General features: G+C 33.1%; 2 protein-coding genes and 1 long non-coding RNA gene across 3 annotated transcripts in view; 1 reads left to right on the top strand and 2 right to left on the bottom strand.

Annotated features, from left to right (window-relative positions):
* Nucleotides 1-21,747, bottom strand: part of LOC120353284 (ankyrin repeat and MYND domain-containing protein 2-like) — a 32,770-nt gene extending 11,023 nt beyond the window's left edge. Inside the window, exons 1-4 of the mRNA XM_039436404.1 lie at nt 21,451-21,747; nt 19,181-19,346; nt 13,532-13,671; nt 11,584-11,771 (exon numbers count right to left, since the gene is read on the bottom strand). Of these exons, the coding sequence (XP_039292338.1) occupies nt 11,584-11,771; nt 13,532-13,671; nt 19,181-19,346; nt 21,451-21,654 (698 nt within the window). The 5' untranslated portion in view covers nt 21,655-21,747. The remainder of the gene's footprint in view (nt 1-11,583; nt 11,772-13,531; nt 13,672-19,180; nt 19,347-21,450) is intronic.
* On the top strand, nt 86-3,356 carry LOC120353285. Its single transcript, XR_005572273.1, has 3 exons — nt 86-651; nt 1,958-2,076; nt 3,250-3,356. It is a non-coding gene; the product is annotated as an uncharacterized LOC120353285 (long non-coding RNA).
* Nucleotides 21,748-22,634: 887 nt separating the features above from the next.
* Nucleotides 22,635-26,045, bottom strand: part of LOC111044523 (nucleoporin GLE1) — a 168,438-nt gene continuing 165,027 nt past the window's right edge. Inside the window, exons 12-13 of the mRNA XM_022329694.2 lie at nt 24,578-24,717; nt 22,635-22,928 (exon numbers count right to left, since the gene is read on the bottom strand). Coding sequence (XP_022185386.2) covers nt 22,812-22,928; nt 24,578-24,717 — 257 coding nt within the window. The 3' untranslated portion in view covers nt 22,635-22,811. The remainder of the gene's footprint in view (nt 22,929-24,577; nt 24,718-26,045) is intronic.

Below are 26,045 nucleotides of genomic sequence, written 5' to 3'. Positions count from 1 at the left end.
GCGTCTATACAGTCGAGAACCTGAAAGTTAAGCCGTGTTTTCGTAACGGGCAGACGACAGAATTCACTTGAAATTAACATTGGTTCTTATGGGAGTATTCATCCATCGGCAGAAAGTTGAGCAGAAAAAAAGAACTGTTCAAATCAGAGACGAACTGTCGTTCATCTTGCCGTTCTTTATAAGGCCTATCAACACAATGCTATTTTGCTTCGACCGATCACTGCTCGTGAACCGTTTTGTCGAAAAAGAACTAATTTCGGGATTCTGTCGACGAGAACAGACAGCTTCGAATCACTTTTCTGCTCTGATCACGTGACACCGGCAGAATAATCTTTCTGTGGATCAGACGCCATGTTCTTTTTAACCTCAATCTTTAATTGTTGGATGGTTTGTTTTGATATTGGTTGTCAGATTTCGGATTGCTACTATTATACTGTGAAATTAATTTGCAGTGGAAAATTGAGGTATAAAATATTTCTATTGGTTTCTTTATTCTTATAATTTTTACAAGAGAAATTGAAAATGGATTTACAACAGAAAGGCGTGAAATTTTCGAAGTTCAAAGTTTTGTACTTTCCAGACCTGCACAACGAATTACCTATTTGAAAAATAGAATATGGTTAGAAATTGCTGATGTAATAGAGGATTCAAGTAAGTACACTTAAATTTCTCATAATAAAGTAAGCTAGAGATCTACCGTACACAATTATTTGATATAAATTTTATGAGTAGCCTACTAGCATGTTTGCAATTTTTATTCAGGTAGCCCACTGTAGTAGGCCTTTAATAACCTAGTCTCTAGGCCTAAATTGCTATCTTTTTCATTTTTCAAGAGGTTAGAAGTTGACAAAAGTTTATTTATTTCTTTTTTTAATGTTTAATTTGTAGTATTTAATAATAATGTAAATCCTAGACTAGCTAGTTTGTGTATGGCAGAGAATTATCACAAGAAAGAGAGAAATACAATCAACTGATTAGATTTAAACTCATTCAAGATTGATTGATTAGATTAACATTAAATAATCAGATTCAAAACATTATTCAAGCAAGATAACATTCAGCATTTCATGCTAACAATCTTTTACACTTTCAGTAAGTTGGCCTAATCACAAAATACATTTTTTATAATGCAGCTAGTAGTTTTCACAAACAGATTTATTAAAAATAATATCATAATTTGACTTAGAAGTATTTCATTATATTCTAAGTCCTAAACTTCCATTATCCTTGTTGCACCTCAAAATATTGTAAACCCATAGTTTATCAATATAATAACAAAACTAACCTGACTATTAGAACATTTACTTTGTCTTTGGTACCTATCTATGAATTAATCTTCTCTTAATTTTTAATTCAAAATTACTTGGAAACAATATTAAATAGATTGTTATAACTTGATCAGAGTCAGTGTAATTGAATATTGAAAGACTGCCATTGGAAAAATATAAAATAGGTACTATTTTTCTGGTTGACCATTGCTACCAAACTCATTTAAAACTACAATAGTAATGTATTTGAAAAACTTATTCATGCTCTATTGATCGATATATTGCGTGATGCCAGGTATATCAATGTGAATAGTATAAATTAAAACAGGAGACACACAACATAGATAGATTAAAAACACTGAAAAACTTACATTATAATCGGAAATTTTTAAGGAACTGTGTCCCCTTTCTCAACCGAGCAGAGAGTGTAATGTAAGTTTTTCAGTGTTTTTAATCTATCTATGTCGTGTGTCACCTGTTTTAATTTATATATAAAACTTTAAAGTGTTTTCTGTTATGTGCTATGAATGTAAGTATATACTTATAGTATTTATATCTAATGTAAATAGTTTATTGTGGCCCAGTTCACTTCTAATTTATTCAAAGTCCAAACTATGTCTTATCATTGATGATTAACTTCACATTATCTCCAAAATGAATATGCTGAAAGATTATGTTTCTTTTTTCAGGTACCATTTACAAACAAAATATTGAAGAGAATGTGCTCAAAGGAAATGCATATGAATTCTTTCTTGTTGACCAGGATGGAACAATTCTTTGGAACCTATACTTAGAATAAGTTAGTTAGGTAAGATAAAATTCCACTCATTTTTAAACTTTATATAGGCGATGTCATTTTATACAGTTTCCCATTTTTTAAAAAGGTTTATCCACTTCAATGTTTTATTATCGATTTGATGGTAGATATTCAAATAGTAAGATTTAACTATGGTATGTGACTAAAATAATAGAAAAACTGACTGAATTTTGAAATCATTAATAGCTTACAGGAAATCTTAATATTTCGAAACTACGTGAAACCACATGAGATCAAGATGGACAGTTGAGAAGAGTGCTTAAAAAACAATGTATTCACTTATCATTCAGGGAATAGAGTTATTCATAATATTTGGGATTCCTTCCATAAAGAAATAATTTATGTAACATTATCTAATAATGTGATAACATTACATCAATAATTTGATGTTAAAATTGTTTTTAAAACACTCTTCTCAACTGTCCATCTTGATCTTGAGTGGATGATGACTTTATAAATGACCATACATTAGAACTATGAATAGATGACTTCAAAAATTCACCCAGCAAGTGCTGGTAGAAAACACTGAATAATAGCTTTTAATGACAGTCATTCCACCTTTTAAAATTTATGATCAAATTCATGGATGAAATACCCACATTGTTCTGAGAGAGATTTATGTATATTTGCAGTTTGGTATTCATTTTCAAATCACTTAGTTCTACTTATAATGTTGTAGATAATCATCATTCCAGATTAAGCAATTAATTTATTGATTATTTCCATTTGTTTCATTAAACTTGTTTCTCTAAATGTAGAACTAAAAATTACTTTATGCAGTACATTTTGGAAGAGTTAAGTAAACCAAACGGTCGAGAAGTAGGCCTACTGACCACAGAAATAAATAAATAATTGTTCATGGTATCCAAAAATATATTGTTCACCAACAAGTTCTTTTGACCTAGGGGCACACTGATTAATCCCAATTCCTGCATGGAGATTTATTTATTCAATCATTCAGAATTACACAACTAACAGATTCATGCTAATAATAATTCAACTGAATGTTGGTTTATTGGAATTTCTCATATAATATTACTTTGTCATTATTGGAGGGTTCCTTCCCAAGAAATATAATTAAAAACTTATACAGAATACAATCAATTTCAGAATTCACTTTGCAAAGTTTTTTTTTATAACTAATCTATAACTTTTTGATTTCAGGCCTAGTGATGTACCAGCCAGAAGTAGAGGATGACAAAGAAAATCAACTATGAATAATATTCCATGGATATGATTCATGTATGATGTAGTAGCCTACAGAAGAAAGAGATGGACTAATCTAAGAAATATATTCATTTTTTCAGTACATCTTGATGTGTTTATTTCATGTTATTCATAATAATATCTTCTTTTTCTGATCGCTCCTGCTAACTGCTTCAATTCAGGTAGTTTTGAAGAAAACAGCAAGTGACATGAAATTAATAAAATATGTTTTAATTGTTTATACTTGAGGGATTTTTAAAACTATATTTAACCCAAAAGCATCGAACTCTTATTAACAACTTTATTGGTTCTGTATGTCTTCTGCTTTTTTGGAACTAATAAAATTATTTAACATTGCTGACTGGCAAATGCTATAGGTAACACGTAGTTAAATAATAGACTTGAATTGGATATAAAATAGGGTATCACAATTATTATGTATTGTATTAAGAATTAAGTAATAGTACTTATTTACTGCATTGAAGGGGTAATAATTCTTTGAATATGAAAAATAACTTAAGCAAAAGTTGAAAATATGATGTTCCAAGCCACATCAAATATAATCACTTTCAATTCTACCTTCTAGGCTATATTTCCAAGGTTTTGATTAAAATTGATAAGCTTTTAGAACATTATAGTGAATAAGGAGTTTGAAAGGCTACTCTAATTCTAATTAATACCCTAATAAAGTATTAATTTTAATAGGGCAACTTTAATGGTTAATTGTAGAAAATAACTAGTAGGCCTACCCTAAAATATTCAAAATAAGCATGACCAGTTTCTAATTATGTCATTGTCAAGAGAGTCCTTATTGAAAATGTCGAAACTAATCATGTTTCATTTTGGAATATCACAAGGGTACTAGTTACCTTCTATAATTAATAAATATTCATCCATTTTAAAATAGGCTATGTGTTATTTAAAGTACCATAACAGAACTCGTTTATTAAAGCAAGATATAGTTATCTCAACAATAATTATTAGAATTAATTCGCCTGTTTGAATACACTTTGTACATGTCATATGTGTTAATCTATAATAATAATAATTTCCAATATTCGTATAGCTTTTACTGGTGAGGAGTCCCTAATTGAACATTGCCTGAGAAGGCATATTGATTTAGGCAGTCAATTGGCCTCACGATTCTTATACATGATTGTATATCAGCCGGGACCGTACCCATCCAATGATCAAAAAGGGGACTGCTAAAATAAAATTGTCTAAAAAACGTTTACAATATTGATATCCCTTGGTGTAATATATCCCATAGATTCCAAAAATGCCAAAATTAAAGCACTTATTTATTATTTATTTATTGATTTTTTTTCGATAGAGCTTCAATAGGCCTTTGAAGTTGAATACGGTACTCATAGTAGGTAGGCCTACCTATAAACGATGTGATTCAAAGAACATGCATTGACTCTGAAGGCAATTGATTCTAGTTAATAAAATAATTATAATAATATCTTATTAATAATTGAATGCTTCTAGTTAATAAAATAATATCTTATTAATAATGAAATACAATCAGTTACTTCAAATAATTTACCCTCACAAATTTCAAGCATAGGAAATGAAGTTAACTCTTAGATTGACATGCCTATAAATCATAGAATTTTGCATAATTATTGAAGTAACTAATAATTGTGGAAAAGTTATCTGAGTTTTAAAAAGCAATTAATTCACTTTATTGAATTAAATCTCCAATAATCATTTCAGAATTACCTTTTGGACAACCCAAAAAGTTCATTACCCTTAACACATAAAGCAAAATTCATGTCAAAGAACTAGTTCTTTGAATGTTACTGTTTCTGCCCGCCTGGGTGCGCTGCAATCGATTCTGCTTCTGCCCGTTACGAAAACACAGCTTAAAGGTGTGTTTTCGTAACGGGCAGACGACAGAATTCACTTTAAATTAACATTGGTTCTTATGGGAGTATTCACCCATCGGCAGAAAGTTGAGCAGAAAAAAAGAACTGTTCACATCAGAGACGAACTGTCGTTCATCTTGCCGTTCTTTATAAGGCCTATCAACACAATGCTATTTTGCTTCGACCGATCACTGCTCGTGAACCGTTTTGTCGAAAAAGAACTAATTTCGGGATTCTGTCGACGAGAACAGACAGCTTCGAATCACTTTTCTGCTCTGATCACGTGACACCGGCAGAATAAATCTTTCTGTGGATCAGACGCCATGTTCTTTTTAACCTCAATCTTTAATTGTTGGATGGTTTGTTTTGATATTGGTTGTCAGATTTCGGATTGCTACTATTATACTGTGAAATTAATTTGCAGTGGAAAATTGAGGTATAAAATATTTCTATTGGTTTCTTTATTCTTATAATTTTTACAAGATAAATTGAAAATGGATTTGCAACAGAAAGGCGTGAAATTTTCGAAGTTCAAAGTTTTGTACTTTCCAGACCTGCACAACGAATTGCCTATTTGAAAAATAGAATATGGTTAGAAATTGCTGATGTAATAGAGGATTCAAGTAAGTACACTTAAATTTCTCATAATAAAGTAAGCTAGAGATCTACCGTACACAATTATTTGATATAAATTTTATGAGTAGCCTACTAGCATGTTTGCAATTTTTATTCAGGTAGCCCACTGTAGTAGGCCTTTAATAACCTAGTCTCTAGGCCTAAATTGCTATCTTTTTCATTTTTCAAGAGGTTAGAAGTTGACAAAAGTTTATTTATTTCTTTTTTTAATGTTTAATTTGTAGTATTTAATAATAATGTAAATCCTAGACTAGCTAGTTTGTGTATTGTAGAGAATTATCACAAGAAAGAGAGAAATCTAATCAACTGATTAGATTTAAACTCATTCAAGATTGATTGATTAGATTAACATTAAATAATCAGATTCAAAACATCATTCAACCAAGATAACATTTAGCATTTCATGCTAACAATCTTTTACACTTTCAGTAAGTTGGCCTAATCACAAAATACATTTTTTATAATGCAGCTAGTAGTTTTTACAAACAGATTTATTAAAAATAATATCATAATTTGACTTAGAAGTATTTCATTACATTCTAAGTCCTAAACTTCCATTATCCTTGTTGCACCTCAAAATATTGTAAACCCATAGTTTATCAATATAATAACAAAACTAACTGACTATTAGAACATTTACTTTGTCTTTGGTACCTATCTATGAATTAATCTTCTCTTAATTTATAATTCAAATTAATTGGAAACAATATTAAATAGATTGTTATAACTTGATCAGAGTCAGTGTAATTGAATATTGAAAGACTGCCATTGGAAAAATATAAAATAGGTAGCCTACTATTTTTCTGGTTGACCATTGCTACCAAACTCATTTAAAACTACAATAGTAATGTATTTGAAAAACTTATTCATGCTCTATTGATCGATATATTGCGTGATGCCAGGTATATCAATGTGAATAGTATAAATTAAAACAGGAGACACACAACATAGATAGATTAAAAACACTGAAAAACTTACATTATAATCGGAAATTTTTAAGGAACTGTATCCCCTTCCTCAACCGAGCAGAGAGTGTAATGTAAGTTTTTCAGTGTTTTTAATCTATCTATGTCGTGTGTCACCTGTTTTAATTTATATTATAAAATTTTAAAGTGTTTTCTGTTATGTGCTATGAATGTAAGTATATACTTAGGCTATAGTATTTATATCTAACGTAAATAGTTTATTGAGGCCCAGTTCACTTCTAATTTATTCAAAGTCCAAACTATGTCTTATCATTGATGATTAACTTCACATTATCTCCAAAATGAATATGCTGAAAGATTATGTTTCTTTTTTCAGGTACCTACCATTTACAAACAAAATATTGAAGAGAATGTGCTCAAAGGAAATGCATATGAATTCTTTTTTGTTGACCAGGATGGAACAATTCTTTGGAACCTATACTTAGAATAAGTAGTTAGGTAAGATAAAATTCCACTCATTTTTTAAACTTTATATCGTCCCCATACTGGCAAAACTCACCAAGTCAAAAACTACAGTTTTGAGTTACCTATAAGAACATAACACTTGGTGAGTTTTGCCTGACTACCAAACAGCAAATATTGCTCACCATTTCCTAAATTATGTTATCACTATCCATTAATAATTAGTTTGTGGGAAGCAAAAATCACGAAATATGTTTAGTGAAGTGATGAATAGTGAATTTATGTATAGTGCTTGATGAAGCTCTGTATTCATGAGGATGAAAACTCATTAGAGATGGTAAGTGAAAATTGCTAGGCGATTCCTTGAAAACTAAAGGACTTTGGTGAATTTTGCCAGACAAGAAAAATGAGTCTAGCAACTCAGTGAGATCTAATAAAGTGGAAAAATAGAAATAATAATAAAACATATGGTGAGTTCTGCCTACTCAAAGAACTACATTTTTTAAGCCTATCAAAATACATTACTGAAAATGAGCATTTTTGTAGTTAGTGAGTTTTGCCAGAACGGGGACGATATAGGCGATGTCATTTTATACAGTTTCCCATTTTTTAAGAAGGTTTATCCACTTCAATGTTTTATTATCGATTTGATGGTAGATATTCAATAGTAAGATTTAACTATGGTACGTGACTAAAATAATAGAAAAACTGACTGAATTTTGAAATCATTAATAGCTTACAGGAAATCTTAATATTTCGAAACTACGTGAAACCACATGAGATCAAGATGGACAGTTGAGAAGAGTGCTTAAAAAACAATGTATTCACTTATCATTCAGGAATAGAGTTATTCATAATATTTGGGATTCCTTCCATAAAGAAATAATTTATGTAACATTATCTAATAATGTGATAACATTACATCAATAATTTGATGTTAAAATTGTTTTTTAAAACACTCTTCTCAACTGTCCATCTTGATCTTGAGTGGATGATGACTTTATAAATGACCATACATTATAACTATGAATAGATGACTTCAAAAATTCACCCAGCAAGTGCTGATAGAAAACACTGAATAATAGCTTTTAATGACAGTCATTCCACCTTTTAAAATTTATGATTAAATTCATGGATGAAATACCCACATTGTTCTGAGAGAGATTTATGTATTTGCAGTTTGGTATTCATTTTCAAATCACTTAGTTCTACTTATAATGTTGTAGATAATCATCATTTCAGATTAAGCAATTAATTTATTGATTATTTCCATCTGTTTCATTAAACTTGTTTCTCTAAATGTAGAACTAAAAATTACTTTATGCAGTACATTTTGGAAGAGTTAAGTAAACCAAACGGTCGAGAAGTAGGTCTACTGACCACAGAAATAAATAAATAATTGTTCATGGTATCCAAAAATATATTGTTCATCAACAAGTTCTTTTGACCTAGGGGCACACTGATTAATCCTAATTCCTGCATGGAGATTTATTTATTTAATCATTCAGAATTACACAACTAACAGATTGATGCTAATAATAATTCAACTGAATGTTGGTTTATTGGAATTTCTCATATAATATTACTTTAACATTATTGGGGGGTTCCTTCCCAAGAAATATAATTAAAAACTTATACAGATTACAATCAATTTCAGAATTCACTTTGCAAAGTTTTTTTTTTATAATGAATAATAAATTATCTATAACTTTTTGATTTCAGGCCTAGTGATGTACCAGCCAGAAGTAGAGGATGACAAAGAAAATCAACTATGAATAATATTCCATGGATATGATTCATGTATGATGTAGTAGCCTACAGAAGAAAGAGATGGACTAATCTAAGAAATATATTCATTTTTTCAGTACATCTTGATGTGTTATTTCATGTTATTCATAATAATATCTTCTTTTTCTGATCGCTCCTGCTAACTGCTTCAATTCAGGTAGTTTTGAAGAAAACAGCAAGTGACATGAAATTAATAAAATATGTTTTAATTGTTTATACTTGAGGGATTTTTAAAACTATATTTAACCCAAAAGCATCGAACTCTTATTAACAACTTTATTGGTTCTGTATGTCTTCTGCTTTTTTGGAACTAATAAAATTAATTAACATTGCTGACTGGCAAATGCTATAGGTAACACGTAGTTAAATAATAGACTTGAATTGGATATAAAATAGGGTATCACAATTATTATGTATTGTATTAAGAATTAAGTAATAGTACTTATTTACTGCATTGAAGGGGTAATAATTCTTTGAATATGAAAAATAACTTGAGCAAAAGTTGAAAATATGATGTTCCAAGCCACATCAAATATAATCACTTTCAATTCTACCTTCTAGGCTATATTTCCAAGGTTTTGATTAAAATTGATAAGCTTTTAGAACATTATAGTGAATAAGGAGTTTGAAAGGCTACTCTAATTCTAATTAATACCCTAATAAAGTATTAATTTTAATAGGGCAACTTTAATGGTTAATTGTAGAAAATAACTAGTAGGCCTACCCTAAAATATTCAAAATAAGCATGACCAGTTTCTAATTATGTCATTGTCAAGAGAGTCCTTATTGAAAATGTCGAAACTAATCATGTTTCATTTTGGAATATCACAAGGGTACTAGTTACCTTCTATAATTAATAAATATTCATCCATTTTAAAATAGGCTATGTGTTATTTAAAGTACCATAACAGAACTCGTTTATTAAAGCAAGATATAGTTATCTCAACAATAATTATTAGAATTAGTTCGCCTGTTTGAATACACTTTGTACATGTCATATGTGTTAATCTATAATAATAATAATTTCCAATATTCGTATAGCTTTTACTGGTGAGGAGTCCCTAATTGAACATTGCCTGAGAAGGCATATTGATTTAGGCAGTCATTGGCCTCACGATTCTTATACATGATTGTATATCAGCCGGGACCGTACCCATCCAATGATCAAAAAGGGGACTGCTAAAATAAAATTGCCTAAAAAACGTTTACAATATTGATATCCCTTGGTGTAATATATCCCATAGATTCCAAAAATGCCAAAATTAAAGCACTTATTTATTATTTATTTATTGATTTTTTTTTCGATAGAGCTTCAATAGGCCTTTGAAGTTGAATACGGTACTCATAGTAGGTAGGCCTACCTATAAACGATGTGATTCAAAGAACATGCATTGACTCTGAAGGCAATTGATTCTAGTTAATAAAATAATTATAATAATATCTTATTAATAATGGAATGCTTCTAGTTAATAAAATAATATCTTATTAATAATGAAATACAATCAGTTATTTCAAATAATTTACCCTTACAAATTTCAAGCATAGGAAATGAAAAGTTAACTCTTAGATTGACATGCCTATAAAGCATAGAATTTTGCATAATTATTGAAGTAACTAATAATTGTGGAAAAGTTATCTGAGTTTTAAAAAGCAATTAATTCACTTTATTGAATTAAATCTCCAATAATCATTTCAGAATTACCTTTTGGACAACCCAAAAAGTTCATTACCCATAACACATAAAGCGAAATTCATGTCAAAGAACTAGTTCTTTGAATGTTACTGTTTCTGCCCGCCTGGGTGCGCTGCAATCGATTCTGCTCTGCCCGTTACGAAAACACAGCTTTAGTGGCTTCGACCACGGTATAGGTCCACGTTATAATGGCAGTATTTGATCAACATTGGAGTTGCTATCCTTGTCTTATCATTCGTCAAAGCAGATAGCGCTATCCTTTTCTAGCCCGACAACGTTGCCAGATGGTTTTTAATAATGTAAAAATATAATAAATTAACAAAATATCTAACCTCAATTATGAAATTATACTATTGGATCATTAAAAAATATATTTTCTTGAAGAATACAAATATAATTGTTTATTTCAAACAAGAATGGACAATGAATACTTACTTTTTGTGTAGTTGAGAAGTTGATATTGTGGTAATTATTCATATTAAATGGAAAAGACTAAGAAATTGTCAAAAAACACAGATTTATTGATACTTAGAAAGACCGGTTTCGGTTATTACACCATTAAAGAGTTTATCAGAGATTGACAATCTTTGATTGGCCGGATTTTCTAAGTATCAATAAATCTGTGTTTTTTGACAATTTATTAGTATTTTTCATTTAATCGGATATACCGATATCAGCTATCCTACATAGAAGACAGTGGCAAGGCAGAGAATCGGCAACGTTGATCTCATATATTTCTCCACTGCCATTATAACGTGGACCTCGCTATAGGTCTGCAGACGAAATACTGCTGTATAAATAGATAGAGATTTATTTGTTCTTCTGACAGTCGTATCAGATATGTGAAATATTACGTTAGTAACCAGCCTTAGTAAAAGCAGTTAGAAGATAAAAGCGTGTATCATTTAGTTGTTACCCTTGCTTGATGATAACTCCCACAATGAATCCAAGGTAGTGCAACTTGAAGGCCATCACCTCATTAGCTTCCTGCTTTTGGAATATCTCCTTCTCACTCATGATTTCAAGCACCTTCTTCACAGCTGGCAAATTCGTTATCAATGTCGGCTGAAGATTCAGAGCAATCCGTACTGGATGGACATTAACCTGCTCAAAAATAATGAGAAGGGTTAAAGACGCAATCATTTGAACTCATAATCAGGTTTGAAAATAACGAAAAAATCTCTTATACAACTAATATCATTCATTCCGTAGTTGAGAATGATATCGTATCTATCAATGTAAGAATTAATAAATAAATAATTAAACATTACAACTATTTTTATTTATTTCATTTCATTTACACAATTACAACTTCAAATACAGATATAGTGCGGTCCACTATATGGTAATGGGAGTGTGTGATTTGCAATGGTGTTGCTATCCTTGTCTATCGTTCAACATAGCAGATGCCGCTATCTCTTTCACGCATTGCGATGTTGCCACATCGTTTATCAACAATGTAGAAATTCAACTAATTAACAAATTTTATCTCAATCATGAAAATTTATTATTACATCTTTAAAAAATATATTTTCTTGACAAATAAAATACGATTAACTATTTTCAATAATTGACCGAGAGAAGTGAGGTCTAAGATTCAAGTCGACGGTTTGGCATTTCTCTTAATGTTTAAATGTTTATATGTTGCGCATTTACGGCGAAACACGGTAATAGATTTTCATGAAATTTGACAGGTATGCTTCTTTTTTAATTGCGCGTCGACGTATATACAAGGTTTTTGGAAATTTTGCATTTCAAGGATAATATATAAGGAAAAAGGAGCCTCCTTCATACGCCAATATTAGAGTAAAAAACGACTATAGATTATACATCATAATCAGCTGACAAGTGATACATAGATGTGTGGAGAAGCCAGTCTATTGCTGTATTTCCATAAGGTCTTAGTTTTCAATCAGGTACTTGTGGATAAGAATACTGCGTGAGGTCTACTGTTCACATAACCACTTCTAGTCATAAACAAATGATCAGATATACTAGTATCAGCTGTTTGGGTGGCAAGGCTGAGATCTGGCAACCCTTTTCTCCTAGCTTCCTACACTGCCATTATAACGTGGACCTCACTATAGAAATGAACAGGATAAACCCAAAACTCTTCTTCTCCCTAGTCTTGATTAAATTTGCTTAAACTTTGATGAAACCTTAATTTAATTACCTAGGCTATAAAAACTCTGAAAGTAATATATACAATAGGAGAGAGTAGGGTTGTATTTGTTCGCATCAAAACATGTCAACTTGTGGATTGCATACCGGAAAAATAGGAATGATTTAGATCTCGAAATTTCGCACATAGAATCTAGAAATATGAATCTCGTGCACCTCGAATCCCAAATTTCAATTTTTCTTCTAGATGTTCAAATTCCATTCATGGGGCATGAATACCTACCAAAAGCTAATATAGAGCTATAATCAAGAGAGACTACTTCTTCGAAACAGATGGTTAAAACTGACAACTAAATTAATAACCAGTCCAATTTCGTCAGGTTGGCATTAAGTTGAGGAAGGCTTCTAAACAAGATATGAGTTGTCACTTTATTAGGTTAGCACCAAGTTGAAGAACTTATCTATACTATGATAAAAGAAAGAACTGGCTTATAAATGTACGGGGATAGGAAAATTATGTTTGATGCATATCACGTCTAAACTACTGGACTGAAATTAACTTGAAATTTTGCATATAGATTCTTAATCAACCGAGGATGGTTCTAGGCCTATTTCAATCTCTTCAAGATTCCACTCGGTCAAGTTTTCAGTTTGTCAAGTTTTGAAATAGACCCTTGCGGAGCATGGGTTACCTGCAAGTTATTAATATAAGTGATTAAATTGGAGGGATGATGATAACTTACTTTAATAATAAATTTGTGAAAGGCAGTTGCTAGTGCGGGGGGTAAAATCGGTTCTTTCTCCAATCCTCTAGTAACTGTGTAATAATCGACTTCCGATTTCGGGATGAAATTATTTATTACTGCTACACAGTTATGGTTGCCTAAAACAATACAAAAAATTTAGAACTACCTGTACATGAAACAGTTGGAAGAACTCAACATTATTCTACTTCGTCTGATATTCTCTTTTTTTACTGACACAAGTAAGTCATTTATAAAGTTGAATTGAATTTATTGCCAAAAATTACAAATACATATTTTTACAATACAATATAAATAACATTGATTGTAACTTAAGTGCATCAATAACATCACTGTAATACTTGGCAATGCCAACATAAGATTCCTTGTGTGTTGGCAGTGAGTTACAGCTTATTTATTCTCTATCAATTCAGGTCAGTATATGAATTAATATACAATTGATAATGCTAACGAAGAAATTACAAAAAAATAATAATAATGCTAATGAAGCTATACCTATTATACAAAAAAAAAAAAAACGCACAGGCTCACAGCAAAAAAAAATACTTGAGAATACTATACATACTATACGATGATGAAAATTTTAATCTAATCAATCACTGTGACATCTTGAGGCCATCATGACAGTGAAATTTTCTCAAAGAAAAACAAATGAACTGATACAATAAAAAAGAAGTTCCTGTAATGTGACTTGGGACAATTACAAGCCTGGTTCAAGAGTATACATGCCCATCGCTCACTGTTTTTAGTAACAATTATTTGTATACAACATTATACTTTATAACACTAGTTTAAAGAATACATTTTGGTCAATCCAATATTCTATACTTTTAATTGAATCGCGTGTGATTTTTTCATCTATAAAGTCATTTGGAATTTTGTTTATAATGTAGTTACAATAATATTGAAATTGATGCCTGCATATGGTTAGCTTGATGAGTTCTGTGTTAAATCTGTTGTTAGTTGACCTTACAATTATGTTGTTTATCAATTAATCTTCCAGAAAATGCTAAATACAAGAAGACTAATTACAATAGCATACAATTGTCCAATAATGAATTGGAAAAGTATTTAGGACAAGAATCAAGGGGTAAAACCTATCTGGATGGGGGCATGGAACGGTCAAGAGAGAAACATACCCCTCCTTCAACGCTGCTTGAATGGGAAACAATAACTGTCAACCCATGTCAATGCTCAAACCATATTAAAATAGATCTTAAATGCCCCCATCCAAATAGGTTTAGCAGCATAAAATATATTTTCAAAACCTACTCCAAATCCACCACTCTGGTCCGCAACTTACAATTCGACATAATATGTACGTTCAAAAAATATCAATTATCTCAAGGAAATTAGTTCTTTGATAATATTAGAATAGGCTGAAAATTGTGATGATGGAATTCAACTATTTTTCTAGATTCAATAAGAATGACTTGAAAATTGTTTTTGAAACAATATGTACATATGATAAGAGTTACAAAATGAATGAGTAATTTTTAATTACAACCTGATATGAGTTACAAATCGTTATATTATACTAAATTATTTGTTGCGTGAAAACACACCATTTAATTGCAGGGTTTGGTTTTTACCACACGAAAACATAATATCCTTTGATTAGCAATTCGATTGTACATCAATAAAAACTGGTATATGCCTTCACGGTTTAGATCTTTATCGCATCTTGATAAGCTAAGCAAAAACTCCATGTTTCACCAAGAGCTACAGAGTATAGACTGTCTAATAGTTGGAAATTATAACTTTGATGGACCTGTACAGAACACGGAAATGGGAATCCCGCAGTAAAAGTCTAAGTGTGGAATAACGTCACTAAACTTAACAGGATGGGGGCATACGCTTCATTGCACAAGGGTCGAAAATGTGCTAAATCTACCTGCCAAAGGGCCTTGCAGTTGTATTGTTCTAGCTTGACTGTCCCATGCCTCCATTGAGATAAGTTTTACCCGAATCAAGTAATTGATTATATTATGATTATAGTGTTTTTATACAATAAATGAAATAAATAAATGAATTAAGTAAGAAGAATACGGTAACCTACAAGTTTGTTAGTCTCTTTGGGTCTTGAATGGTCTTCTTCAAAATTACTAATTTTATAACTGCTTCTAATTGAGCCATATCCTAAATATATCATACTTATGGACCTCTAATTGCAAATTGAACCTCATTTAGTGCCAAGCCATACGAAGCGTTTTCTTCAGACATTCTCAGACAAGTCGGCAAGGCATGAAGCTTCGTTTGGATGATTATCAGCTGATTCCCGAATGCCAACCCAACCCAATCAGCCAATCGGAAAGCTTGCTGCCCTGCCGACTTGTTTGAAAACACCCGGAAAAATCTTCTTGTTGCTTGGCATTTGAACCAAGTCTGAAGAATACAGTACAACCAATAAGGCTGGGCGTACACCGATTAGTCAAGACAAGACTAGTCACGTTAGTCACAGTACTTCACATAGTTGCTCATGTCCAAACATGCTTGCATAAGCTGAAATAATATCTTTCAAATCGATTTCACTTCGAGCTATTAATATGTATCTATGGGCGTTGGTATTGAAAGAATTCTCCTTTATTCCTAAATTGAACTCCTTAGCCAAATACTCATAAGGTTTGGCAGCATATCTCACTGCAAAAATAATGATATCAGTCAGATCATTCATGAAACAATCAATCTAAACATTGGCCGTTTCCACCAATTAATTGTCAGCCACAAATGTAAATATTATTAGCCTCCGATTGGTTTATGAAAATTAGCCAATGCTGAGTATAAGATGAAGGAGAAGGAGAGAAAGAAGAAGAATAAGAAGCCTATAATTATCATTAAATACATTGACAGAATGATGTATAACATTTCAGATAAAATATATATGTGAAAATAGTAGTTCTTTATACAACAGCTTTATGATAGGGGTCTTTGACTGAGTATTGTATAAATAAATAGTATGAATAGTATACTATTGTAGTATTGAGAAGCACGAGTTTCATGTGGAGTTAAAGCTGCATACACATATACGCTCTTCCAACCCGCACCGAGCATGCTCCTCCCTCGTACCGCCCTCGTTCCTCCATCGAACCACAGTCGCGCCGCCCACGCACCCATTATGAACATTACGGAAGATGTTAGATCTTCTCGCGTTCCCCGGTCGAACCACTGTTGCTCGCCGGTCGATCATCAATCGCTCTGCTGGAGTGACGTTCGGTTGCGGAGCAGAGCGACAGTCTGTACGCACCTTATGACACAAAAGTGGAAGTGAGAGAGTGTAGTGAGCAAACTTGTGTCTTAAAAATCTTACAAGTGCTTTAAATACCATATAAAACTGTTGTATACACTATTATTTTCATCTACAACCACTCTAACAAAGTACATTAGGGTATCAAATCCCTGACTTGTTAGGTTAAACCATAGACAAGAAATATACATCATTCTTATCCTTTATCAATGGTTGAACTTAGAAATCAACTATCTGGCCTATATGGCTATGAATGGGAAATGATTGCCAGCTAGGTAAGCAAGCTTTTTGGCTATAAGCAGGAAGCTCGATATGCAACGTTACAAACAGCCATCACTGCTAGAGCACATCTCTTCTCATCACTTATTCTTCTTCTCTCTCTATACACAGTCGAACCTCTCTATAACTAAAGCTAGGCATACACCGGTAGTCAAGACAAGACTAGTCACTTTAGTCACAATACTTCACATTGTTGCTTATGAAGACATGTCTAATCGCAATGACCAATCGGTGTGTGTGCTTCATAAGCAACAATGTGAAGTACTGTGACTAGTCTTATCTTGACTAACTGGTGTGTGCCCACCCTGAGGCTAGGCACACACCAGTTAGTCAAGACAAGACAAGACATGATCAGACACAATACTTCTCATAGTTGCTTATGACGCTACACACACTGATAAGTCATTGCAATTAGACATGTCTTCATAAGCAACTATGTAAAGTATTGTAACTGAACGTGTCTGATCATGTCTTGTCTTGTCTGACTTACTGGTGTGTGCCTAGCCTAATCAGTGTGAGTTGCGTCACAAGCATCTATGTGAAGTATTGTGACTCAAATCAAATAGCTTTTTATTCACAAAACATAATACAAATTCATGAAATTTATTTACACATTAACAGTGAATACTCTCCACAAAGACTTGAGTCTGTGAGTGGAGAGTGAGTTCTTTCAAGTTGATTGAGATTATGTTCTCATGTTTTGTACATATAATTAAAACTATTTCAATTGAATCAACTAACATTCATCAGCAAATCGAGAATATAAATTGCACACAATGAAATTCCATACTGGTAATAGACAAATATATAAATAGTAGCTTAAAGGCTATACTTAATCATTATAAATGGCAAATTCACTAAGTTCTGAATAAGAAGGCGGATTGAATCAGTTGCTCTGCAGCATCCCTGCCAATTTCGTGACTAAACGTGTCTGATCATGAACGTGTCTTGTCTTGACTGACAGGTGTGCGCGCCTAGCCTAAAATTGACACCAGTCAGGAATTGGAATTGGATGATAGATTCTGGATTATTTGAATCGGATTCTGAAAAGGCCTATCTGGAAGCCCTAGTCCTTGGCAATGTCCTCAATAGTCCCTCAAGTATTGATTAATAGTAATATAGAATGCAAGAATACTTGAAAAATTTGTTCAATATTACCGGTACATCAAAACTACACACACTACGCAGGGTGTTTCTGAAGTAGTGTCGAACATTGTCGGGTATTGTTCCTGGATGATAGGAGACTACATAATTATGTTGTATTTCAAGTGTCCAAAACTCAAATTTTTGATGGCAAATTTCACAAAAACCGTTCACTTTACAGAATATTTACAAGAGACTAAAAAGTAAACAAATGTTATCAAGATTTCAAGGATACCTTGTTTATTAAGATTAGTCAGAGAATAACAGAGAAATTAATTATTTTTGTACTGCATGCAAGATCATGAACAAACAAGATCATCTGAAAAACATTGTAAAATCAGCTGGATGGCCATATGGAGCCATACCGAGTTTCAAAGCTTTATCTTCAATATAATTGGAATTGAAAATTGAATATTGATGTTTATATTGTAAAAGTGGTCATGCATGCAATACGAAAAGAATTAATTTCTCTGTTATTCTTCGAACTATCTTTATAAAATAATAAGGTATCCTTGAAATCTTGATAAAATTAGCTAACTTTTTTGTCTTGTAAATTTTCTGTAAAGTGAACAGTTTTCGTGAAATTTGCCTTCAAAAATTTAAAATGACCGCCATTTTGAAAATTTACATAGAAATTGTTTCATTTTATTTTTTAAAGTTGAGTCTTCATGGCATAAATATTCATGCAAAATTTCAGATCAATACATCATTTCGTTCTTGAGATAAAAATTCCTAAGTGAAAAAAACAAAATGGCAGCTATAAGGATAAACGCTGAGTTTTGGACACTTAAAATACAACATTTGTAGTCTCCTATCATCCAGGAACAATACCCTAAGTGTCCAACACTAATTCTGAAACACTCTGTATATATGCAAATGGTGCGAGCAGCAAAATACAAGGATATACTATCTATACAACAACTATCACACCAAGAACAATGAGATAAAAATAAATCAATTACCAACAAACCCAGCCATTTGAGATGCCGTTCGGCCCACTGAGTTGGTAGCGCGACTCTTCGCCCCAGCCGAGAGAAGCAGTTGGCACAGCTCGCAATTGCCTGACAGAGCAGCAAAGTGGAGAGCCGTGTAGCCATGCTCATGCTTACCTGAGTTCACATCAGCGCCCTGATGATAACAAAAACTGCATCAGAAATGGTGCACATTGATCAGTTTGCTAAAGAATTAGATTATTCATAGATCCTGAGATGTCAGAGTGGTTTGTACATTTTACTGTTGAAAAATATTATTATTTAGAAAGTATTCATGTTCAAATGAGTTCAGAAAATATAGAGCATGTAACGAACCTGGAGCATTCCATTACCTGACGTGTCATTGTGCGGTCTACTCTTTGTGACCACATCATGGACTTGAAATTGCATTAATCAGAATGACATAATATTGCATAATCTCAGACCTCGGAGCTAAACTCTTTTTCACCACTAATTCTTTAGACCTTTTTAATGTTTTTATTAGTTCTGAAACCCAGTTCAAAGAACCTGGTGACCGAGAGATATCTTGTGTTGATGTATCACGCTCTCTTCCATTGCCACATCACCTATGGATTGCCCCCTGTGGGTTGGGGGAGCTTTGAGTCGATCATCGTACTCATGAATGTGTTGAAAACCAGAATTCACCCACAGTATCCATGCTTGTCGTAGGAGGCGACTAAAATGGACCTCAAGGCAACTCCAGAAGTTGCCTTGCCTTCAAACCCACGGGATCTGCCTCATCAGGGCAGATTCGGAGGGGCAAAAAGAAACACCCAAGAGACCAGAGATTGTCGGAACTCCAGGCACAAATGTTGGTCAAGAGGCTGAGTCGAGGGTGGCCGGGCGCCCTAGAGGCAGTTTGAGTCTCCTCTCTCAGCGGAAAAGGACAAACAAAAAGGCCAGGAGTGGAACTCACGTAGGTCACGAATTGTGGGTGGAGAGACCAAACCTCACCACTGCTCAAAGAAGGGCGGCCATTTAGACAAAACTTCTTAGGAGAGGTGAGGCCTTTGACCCAAAAAAAAACCCAAGAGACCAGAGATAAGAGACACTCAAGGCACAAATGTGGGTCAAGAGGCTGAGTCAAGGGTGGCCGAGCGCCCTAGAGGCAACTTGGCCGCCCCTTCTTCATCGGAAGGACCTACAAAGAAGGCCAGGATTGGAACTCACGTAGGTCACGAGGACCAATCAGTCTGAAGAGCCTGCCAAGCATATCACACTGGATTGCAACTAGGTGATGAATGGAATGTTAGTATAGGGAAAAACTCGTGGTTCTTGTAAAGGACATAGGTATTGGTTTGCCTAACTAACATACTACTTGGGAACACAATAAGCTTCGGTTGACGTGTGGGGTTCTTTGAACCTTTGTATCCTTGAATCCGTCCCTTCAAAAACAATAATATGGATTGCTCTTGTGTGGTCACTCTACAGGGGCTGCTGATGTCCAGAGTGCGGGTTGCACAAAAGCCGGTTGAATTTTAACCCTAATTATTTCCACGAGAACCAGAGAAGCCGTCTTTTCAAAAAAGGCTTCTCTGATTGGTTCTTGTGGAATTAATCACGGCTAAAATTTAACCGGTTTTTGTACAACCGGACTTGAGACTGCAAAAGAGGGTTTTGAGAATCATAACAGGCAGCGACCATCTTACCCACTGCAAGTCCATCTTTGCTTGCCTTGGTTTACTGACGGTTATTAGACATTTAATCCTCACCTGTGCTTGCTGTACATCAAGAGGATACAGCATAATTAGACTGCCTGTAGTGACATTCAATACCACAACACTATTACACTAAGCGGATGCCCCAGGAGCGGATGTCCCCAGAGCCAGGAGATGCCTCCACTAATAATTTGATTCAGTTGTTCCAATTTAAAATATTATTGATTCTGAAAGCCCACTGGTTTTAGAGGAACAAATCAGTGTTTGTTAAATCATCTTTTGAGAAATGTTTCCAAAGACAAACTTCTTTCATTGCGTGGGCAACAAACGCGTTGCTCTATTCATATAGTTTCCCGGTATAAATATTAATTTGAATTATTTATACACTCTTTAGAAGTTTTACAATTTCTACACATTAATATTGATTTTAAACCTGAATATCAATAGATACTGTGATTCAATCAGACCAGTTCTTGAATCACAACATAACCTTCAAAGTTGTAATTTATTATTTGTTATTACACCAGTTTCACCAAATTTATGGTACAGATAATTGGTAAGATTATTCAAAATTTAGATTACCTGATCTAGAAGCATTTGCGATATTTCTTTATTGCCTTTATAAGCTGCATGTTGAAGGGGTGTCATTCCATGTTCATCAGTCAGATCAGCGTTGAAGTTTTGCTGTGCTAGTATTGCCTTCAAACCATTTAGATTATTGTTAGAAATAAGATTGAAAATATTTTTCTCTACTACGTCTTCGCTATCTTCTGTAGGTGGAGTCATTTTACTTTAAAACTTCTGTCTTATCAAAAACACAAGAGCAAAGAAAACCTCAATTTCAATTTTTCTTCACAAACACGAAACAAATGGCGAAAGTCGATACCAGTGAGTATCGATTTATTCATATTTATCGATGGTGAACGAATGTTTTGATAAAACAAGAGAACGGCATAAAATTGATTTTTTCAAGAAAAAATTGTTCATTGATACATTCTTTCACCTAATTATTGATTCATTCTCATAGATCAAAATGTAAAAATAATGTATTCAATATATCAATTGCTAGGTTGGCAATAAACAGGTTACAGGCTGATTAATTTTGCGCCCCAGTTTCAAAACAAGTACCTAACTCTTCACAACTTTGAAAATAAAGGAGTTATCTTTTTCTCAGTTGATTGACTCACATTATTATTGGCAATTTTCTTGAATCATCATTCCTTCATGCAAAAGCTATTTGCTTTGTTAGCGGCATAATGTGAACTGAATTCATATTTTAAAACTATAAAATATTCAAAATTGTTCCATTTTGCCAACGGGATGAAAGTGACTAAAAAGTTTAATTTTTCAATTTTCTGCTTACACGCTTCTATCCTGGAAAAATTCGTTCAACCGACATGACAGGCCATTGAAAAATAAAGCTTGATGAATTTTCTACAATTTTCGTTCAGTAGCTTTTGTGATATTCCCAAATTGTTCTCAAGATATTTGCTCTTGAAAGTAGGCCTATAAAAATGTAAAAATAACGGGTTTTCATCCAATCTATTTCTTTTTAACCATTCGTTGACTGACTATAAATATTGATTATGTAATCTATACTCTGCAATATTTGTCTTTTTAGTGCAGGCCTACAATATTCCTGAATCTAAGAAGAAATCCTGAAATAAGAACCCTAAAAAGAAGTGAATATGTGCTTCAGTCCGTGGTATAGACTACAATATTTTAAAAAACTGGGAATTGTGCGTATAAATAATGAATAGAACGAGTGAATAATTAAAAAATGAGTTGTATTTGTACATGAGTATTATTTGTCAGGATACAATGATTTGACCCGAAGCAAAAGTTGAGAAACCGAGTCTTTTTGATCAAGTAGAATCTACTACTGAACTACCGTAAAGTACACCACAATAAACAGAAAATTTCAATTTCACTTTGTGCAGGAATCACCAAATACTCGACCCATATAATCCTTCTGGAGGTGGTATTTGTCCAGTTTTAAGAACATTTTCCAAAAATGTTTTCAGTCGTCTCACTGGACCACCACATCCTTCAGGGGTCACCTAAAAATGACGAGAAGAGAATTAATAATTGAAACCTTCAAAAATATAATAATTGTGTGTTGAAACACATAGAAAATAACTTGACCGAATTTATGTTTGAGAAATTTAAATTGAAAGTGTAGTCTAAGCTACTTTTTTAACAATAGTGCAAGCATCTGATGAGATACCAGTATCTAACATCCGCTTGATAATTCACTAATCACAACTTAAGGCTAGGCACACACCAGTTAGTCAAGTCAAGACAAGACATGATCAGACACGTTTAGTCACAATACTTCACATTGTTGCTTATTATGCAACTCACATTGATTTATCATAGCAACTAGACATGTCTTCATAAGCAACTATGTGAAGTATTGTGACTAAACGTGTCTGATCATGTCTTGTCTTGACTAACTGGTGTGCGCCTAGCCTATTACGTACTCGTAAACATAGACAAATACATTAATCCATTTACGAATACATTTACCATACAGCATTTCATCATATAAGATGATGACAATGATAGAAGCTGTTGAATCTATTCAAATAAATTCATTCATTATAAAAATACATTCTACAAACGATTGTAGTTCAGAGTAGATAATAACAGACAATAATTTCAGTAAGTGGTAGTAAGATCTTAGCTGTAGCTCTCAATAATGAAATACGCTAAATTGATTATTGTCATTAAGATTTGGAGATAACAAGCAATAATTTCGCACAGTGAGGATGGGATGATCTTAGATATTATGATATAATGTGATTATCCAAGATCAAAATTACGATCTGAAAATGATCTCAATAGATCACTGTAGCTTGTAGTTGAACTAACAAGTGATAAATTTCAAAATAGTGAGGATCATCTCAGATATGGTTTAGTGATTATCTAAGATCATGATTACAATCTTAGAATGATCTCAACAGATTATTGTAGCTCGCAGTTGAACTAACAAGTGGTAGTCTCAAATAGTGAGGATACTTGTATACTATGTAATATCATGATTACAATCTTAAAATGATCTCAATTATTGCAGCTCGTAGTTCAACTAACAAGTAAGGCTCAACTCACATTACCTCGACTCGAATCGTACGACTCCAGTCGAGGATACTCCAGTCTCTCGACCTTACGACTTCTTCGCTCATTGTCACTACTTCAGTTCCATGCTACTCCTTTTATAACCTCACATTATTAAAAATTAAGAACCAATTCTTCACTCTGCACATGTAATAAATTTTATAATAATTATTATGAATATATTGTCTTATCTAATTCTTATTATTGTCTTATCTAAAATTATAAAACATCACCTTCATTAAACATAACCTCACTTTCATTAAAATGCTTGGTACTATGGTCGAGGCTCGACCAACATGTCGAGTCGACGCTCGACTCAGTCTCACAGTTGTGAGGTCGCGGAGACTAGAATCGACTGGTCTGAGTGTCACCATTTGAAAACACATGCTGCGTCGAGAAGATACTAGAGTCGCAGTCTCTTCTCGACTTAAGTTTGAGTTGAGCCTAAAAATTACAATTAGTGAGGATAACCACTAAGGATACTAAGAACTTGTATATTGAATATCAATATTATTGTATTCAGATAAAGTGACTTTTGTCAATGCAATTCTGTTTGTGACAATAGAAAATGTTTGATTCTTAATGGTCACACCTTTTCTATTCGGGGAAGAATTTCAGAGCAGAGGAGATGGAGAATCTTTCGGAATTGGGCGCCATAGCAACGTAACAGCTCGGAGCCAGCCACATCGAGCATGATCAAAATTAGAGTTGCACTGATATCACATCTCGGCTCTGCAATCACACAACAATCAACCACTCAGTTTGTGCATATAAAACACAACATCATTGAACTAAAGTGTGCTCTCCAATGAATTCTGTCCAGCCAGCCCCGAAAAGAATAACATTGGTTCAAATGGAAGTGTTCATACATTGGTAGAAAGTTCGACAGACAAAACGAACCAGTTGAATTGGAAACGAACTAAATGTTCATTCTATCATTCTTCCAAGGTCCAATTCACAAAGAAGTGGGGTGACATGACGTAACGCTGACTTTTTAAACTCTCATACAAAAATAGTCGTGATTCAGTGCAAACAGAAGTGGCGTAGCAACTGCTGTTTGCATTAGAACTATGTTTATACATAGAAGTGACAAAAATCAGAGCCACACCAGCGCCAAGTCACTTCTGTGAGAATTGGGCCTGAGAATATGGCCCGGTTGCTCAAAAATCTGTTAACTTCTAATCCCGATTGAATGCCACGAGAACCAATTGGAGACGTTTTTATTTAAGAAGGCTTCTCTGAGTGGTTCTCGTGGCATTTAATCGGGATTAGAAGTTAACAGAGTTTTGTGCAACCGGGTGCTAACAAAACATTGCTATTTTTCCGAACTAAACTCCTAGTTCCGTTTCCGTAAATCTCTCCTAGTGAACATTTTTGAATGAAAGAACTCATCTTTTTTGCCCAACTATTTTAAACTGCTTCCGTTCTTTGTTTTTAGCCCGCCACGGCAGTAGCTAGCATGTCTAATTTAGATTCCAGTCAGCTAATAATTTTGCAGCCATTTCCATCCTTGAAGATCCATTATTTCACATGGAATGATTAGGTTGTAAATAAGGAAATTAAATAATATTGCTCTCATATAAAACATATTTTAAGATAGATTGACATTTTGGATTTGAAGAATCAAAGAGAGAAGAAAGAAGAATTTTCTCACTTAAAGAATCAACGACAGAATAGAGAAGAGTTTTTTCACTTGGAGAGATTGATTGATGAGATTTCAACTAAATATTGTGATTCAACCCTACATTTCTATCTTCTCATGGTCCAAATCATTTTTCTGTATATATTTCAGTAAAATTATTTATTTTCTGATGCTAAAAAAATCTAATTCCAATCTTTGCACTCTGTTTCATTTTGTCTGCAGAAAATTCTGTCGATGTGTGAACACTCCCATAAGAACTAATGTTATTCTTATTCTGTCAGGACAGAATTTATTCGAAAACACTCCTTAAGAGTACAAAAGGAAGGCGGAAGTTGGTTTGGACAATTAGGAAAGGATGACTTGGAAGGACTCGGGAATTTGCAGAAGCAGTAAAATACAGGAAGTTGATGGGAAGAAT

This window comes from Nilaparvata lugens, chromosome 10 (genome assembly GCF_014356525.2).
Source record: "Nilaparvata lugens isolate BPH chromosome 10, ASM1435652v1, whole genome shotgun sequence".
In the NCBI taxonomy this organism is placed as follows: Eukaryota; Metazoa; Arthropoda; class Insecta; order Hemiptera; family Delphacidae; genus Nilaparvata; species Nilaparvata lugens.
Note: the sequence above shows the minus strand (reverse complement) of the source record. Positions and strands in the feature narration are given on the sequence as shown.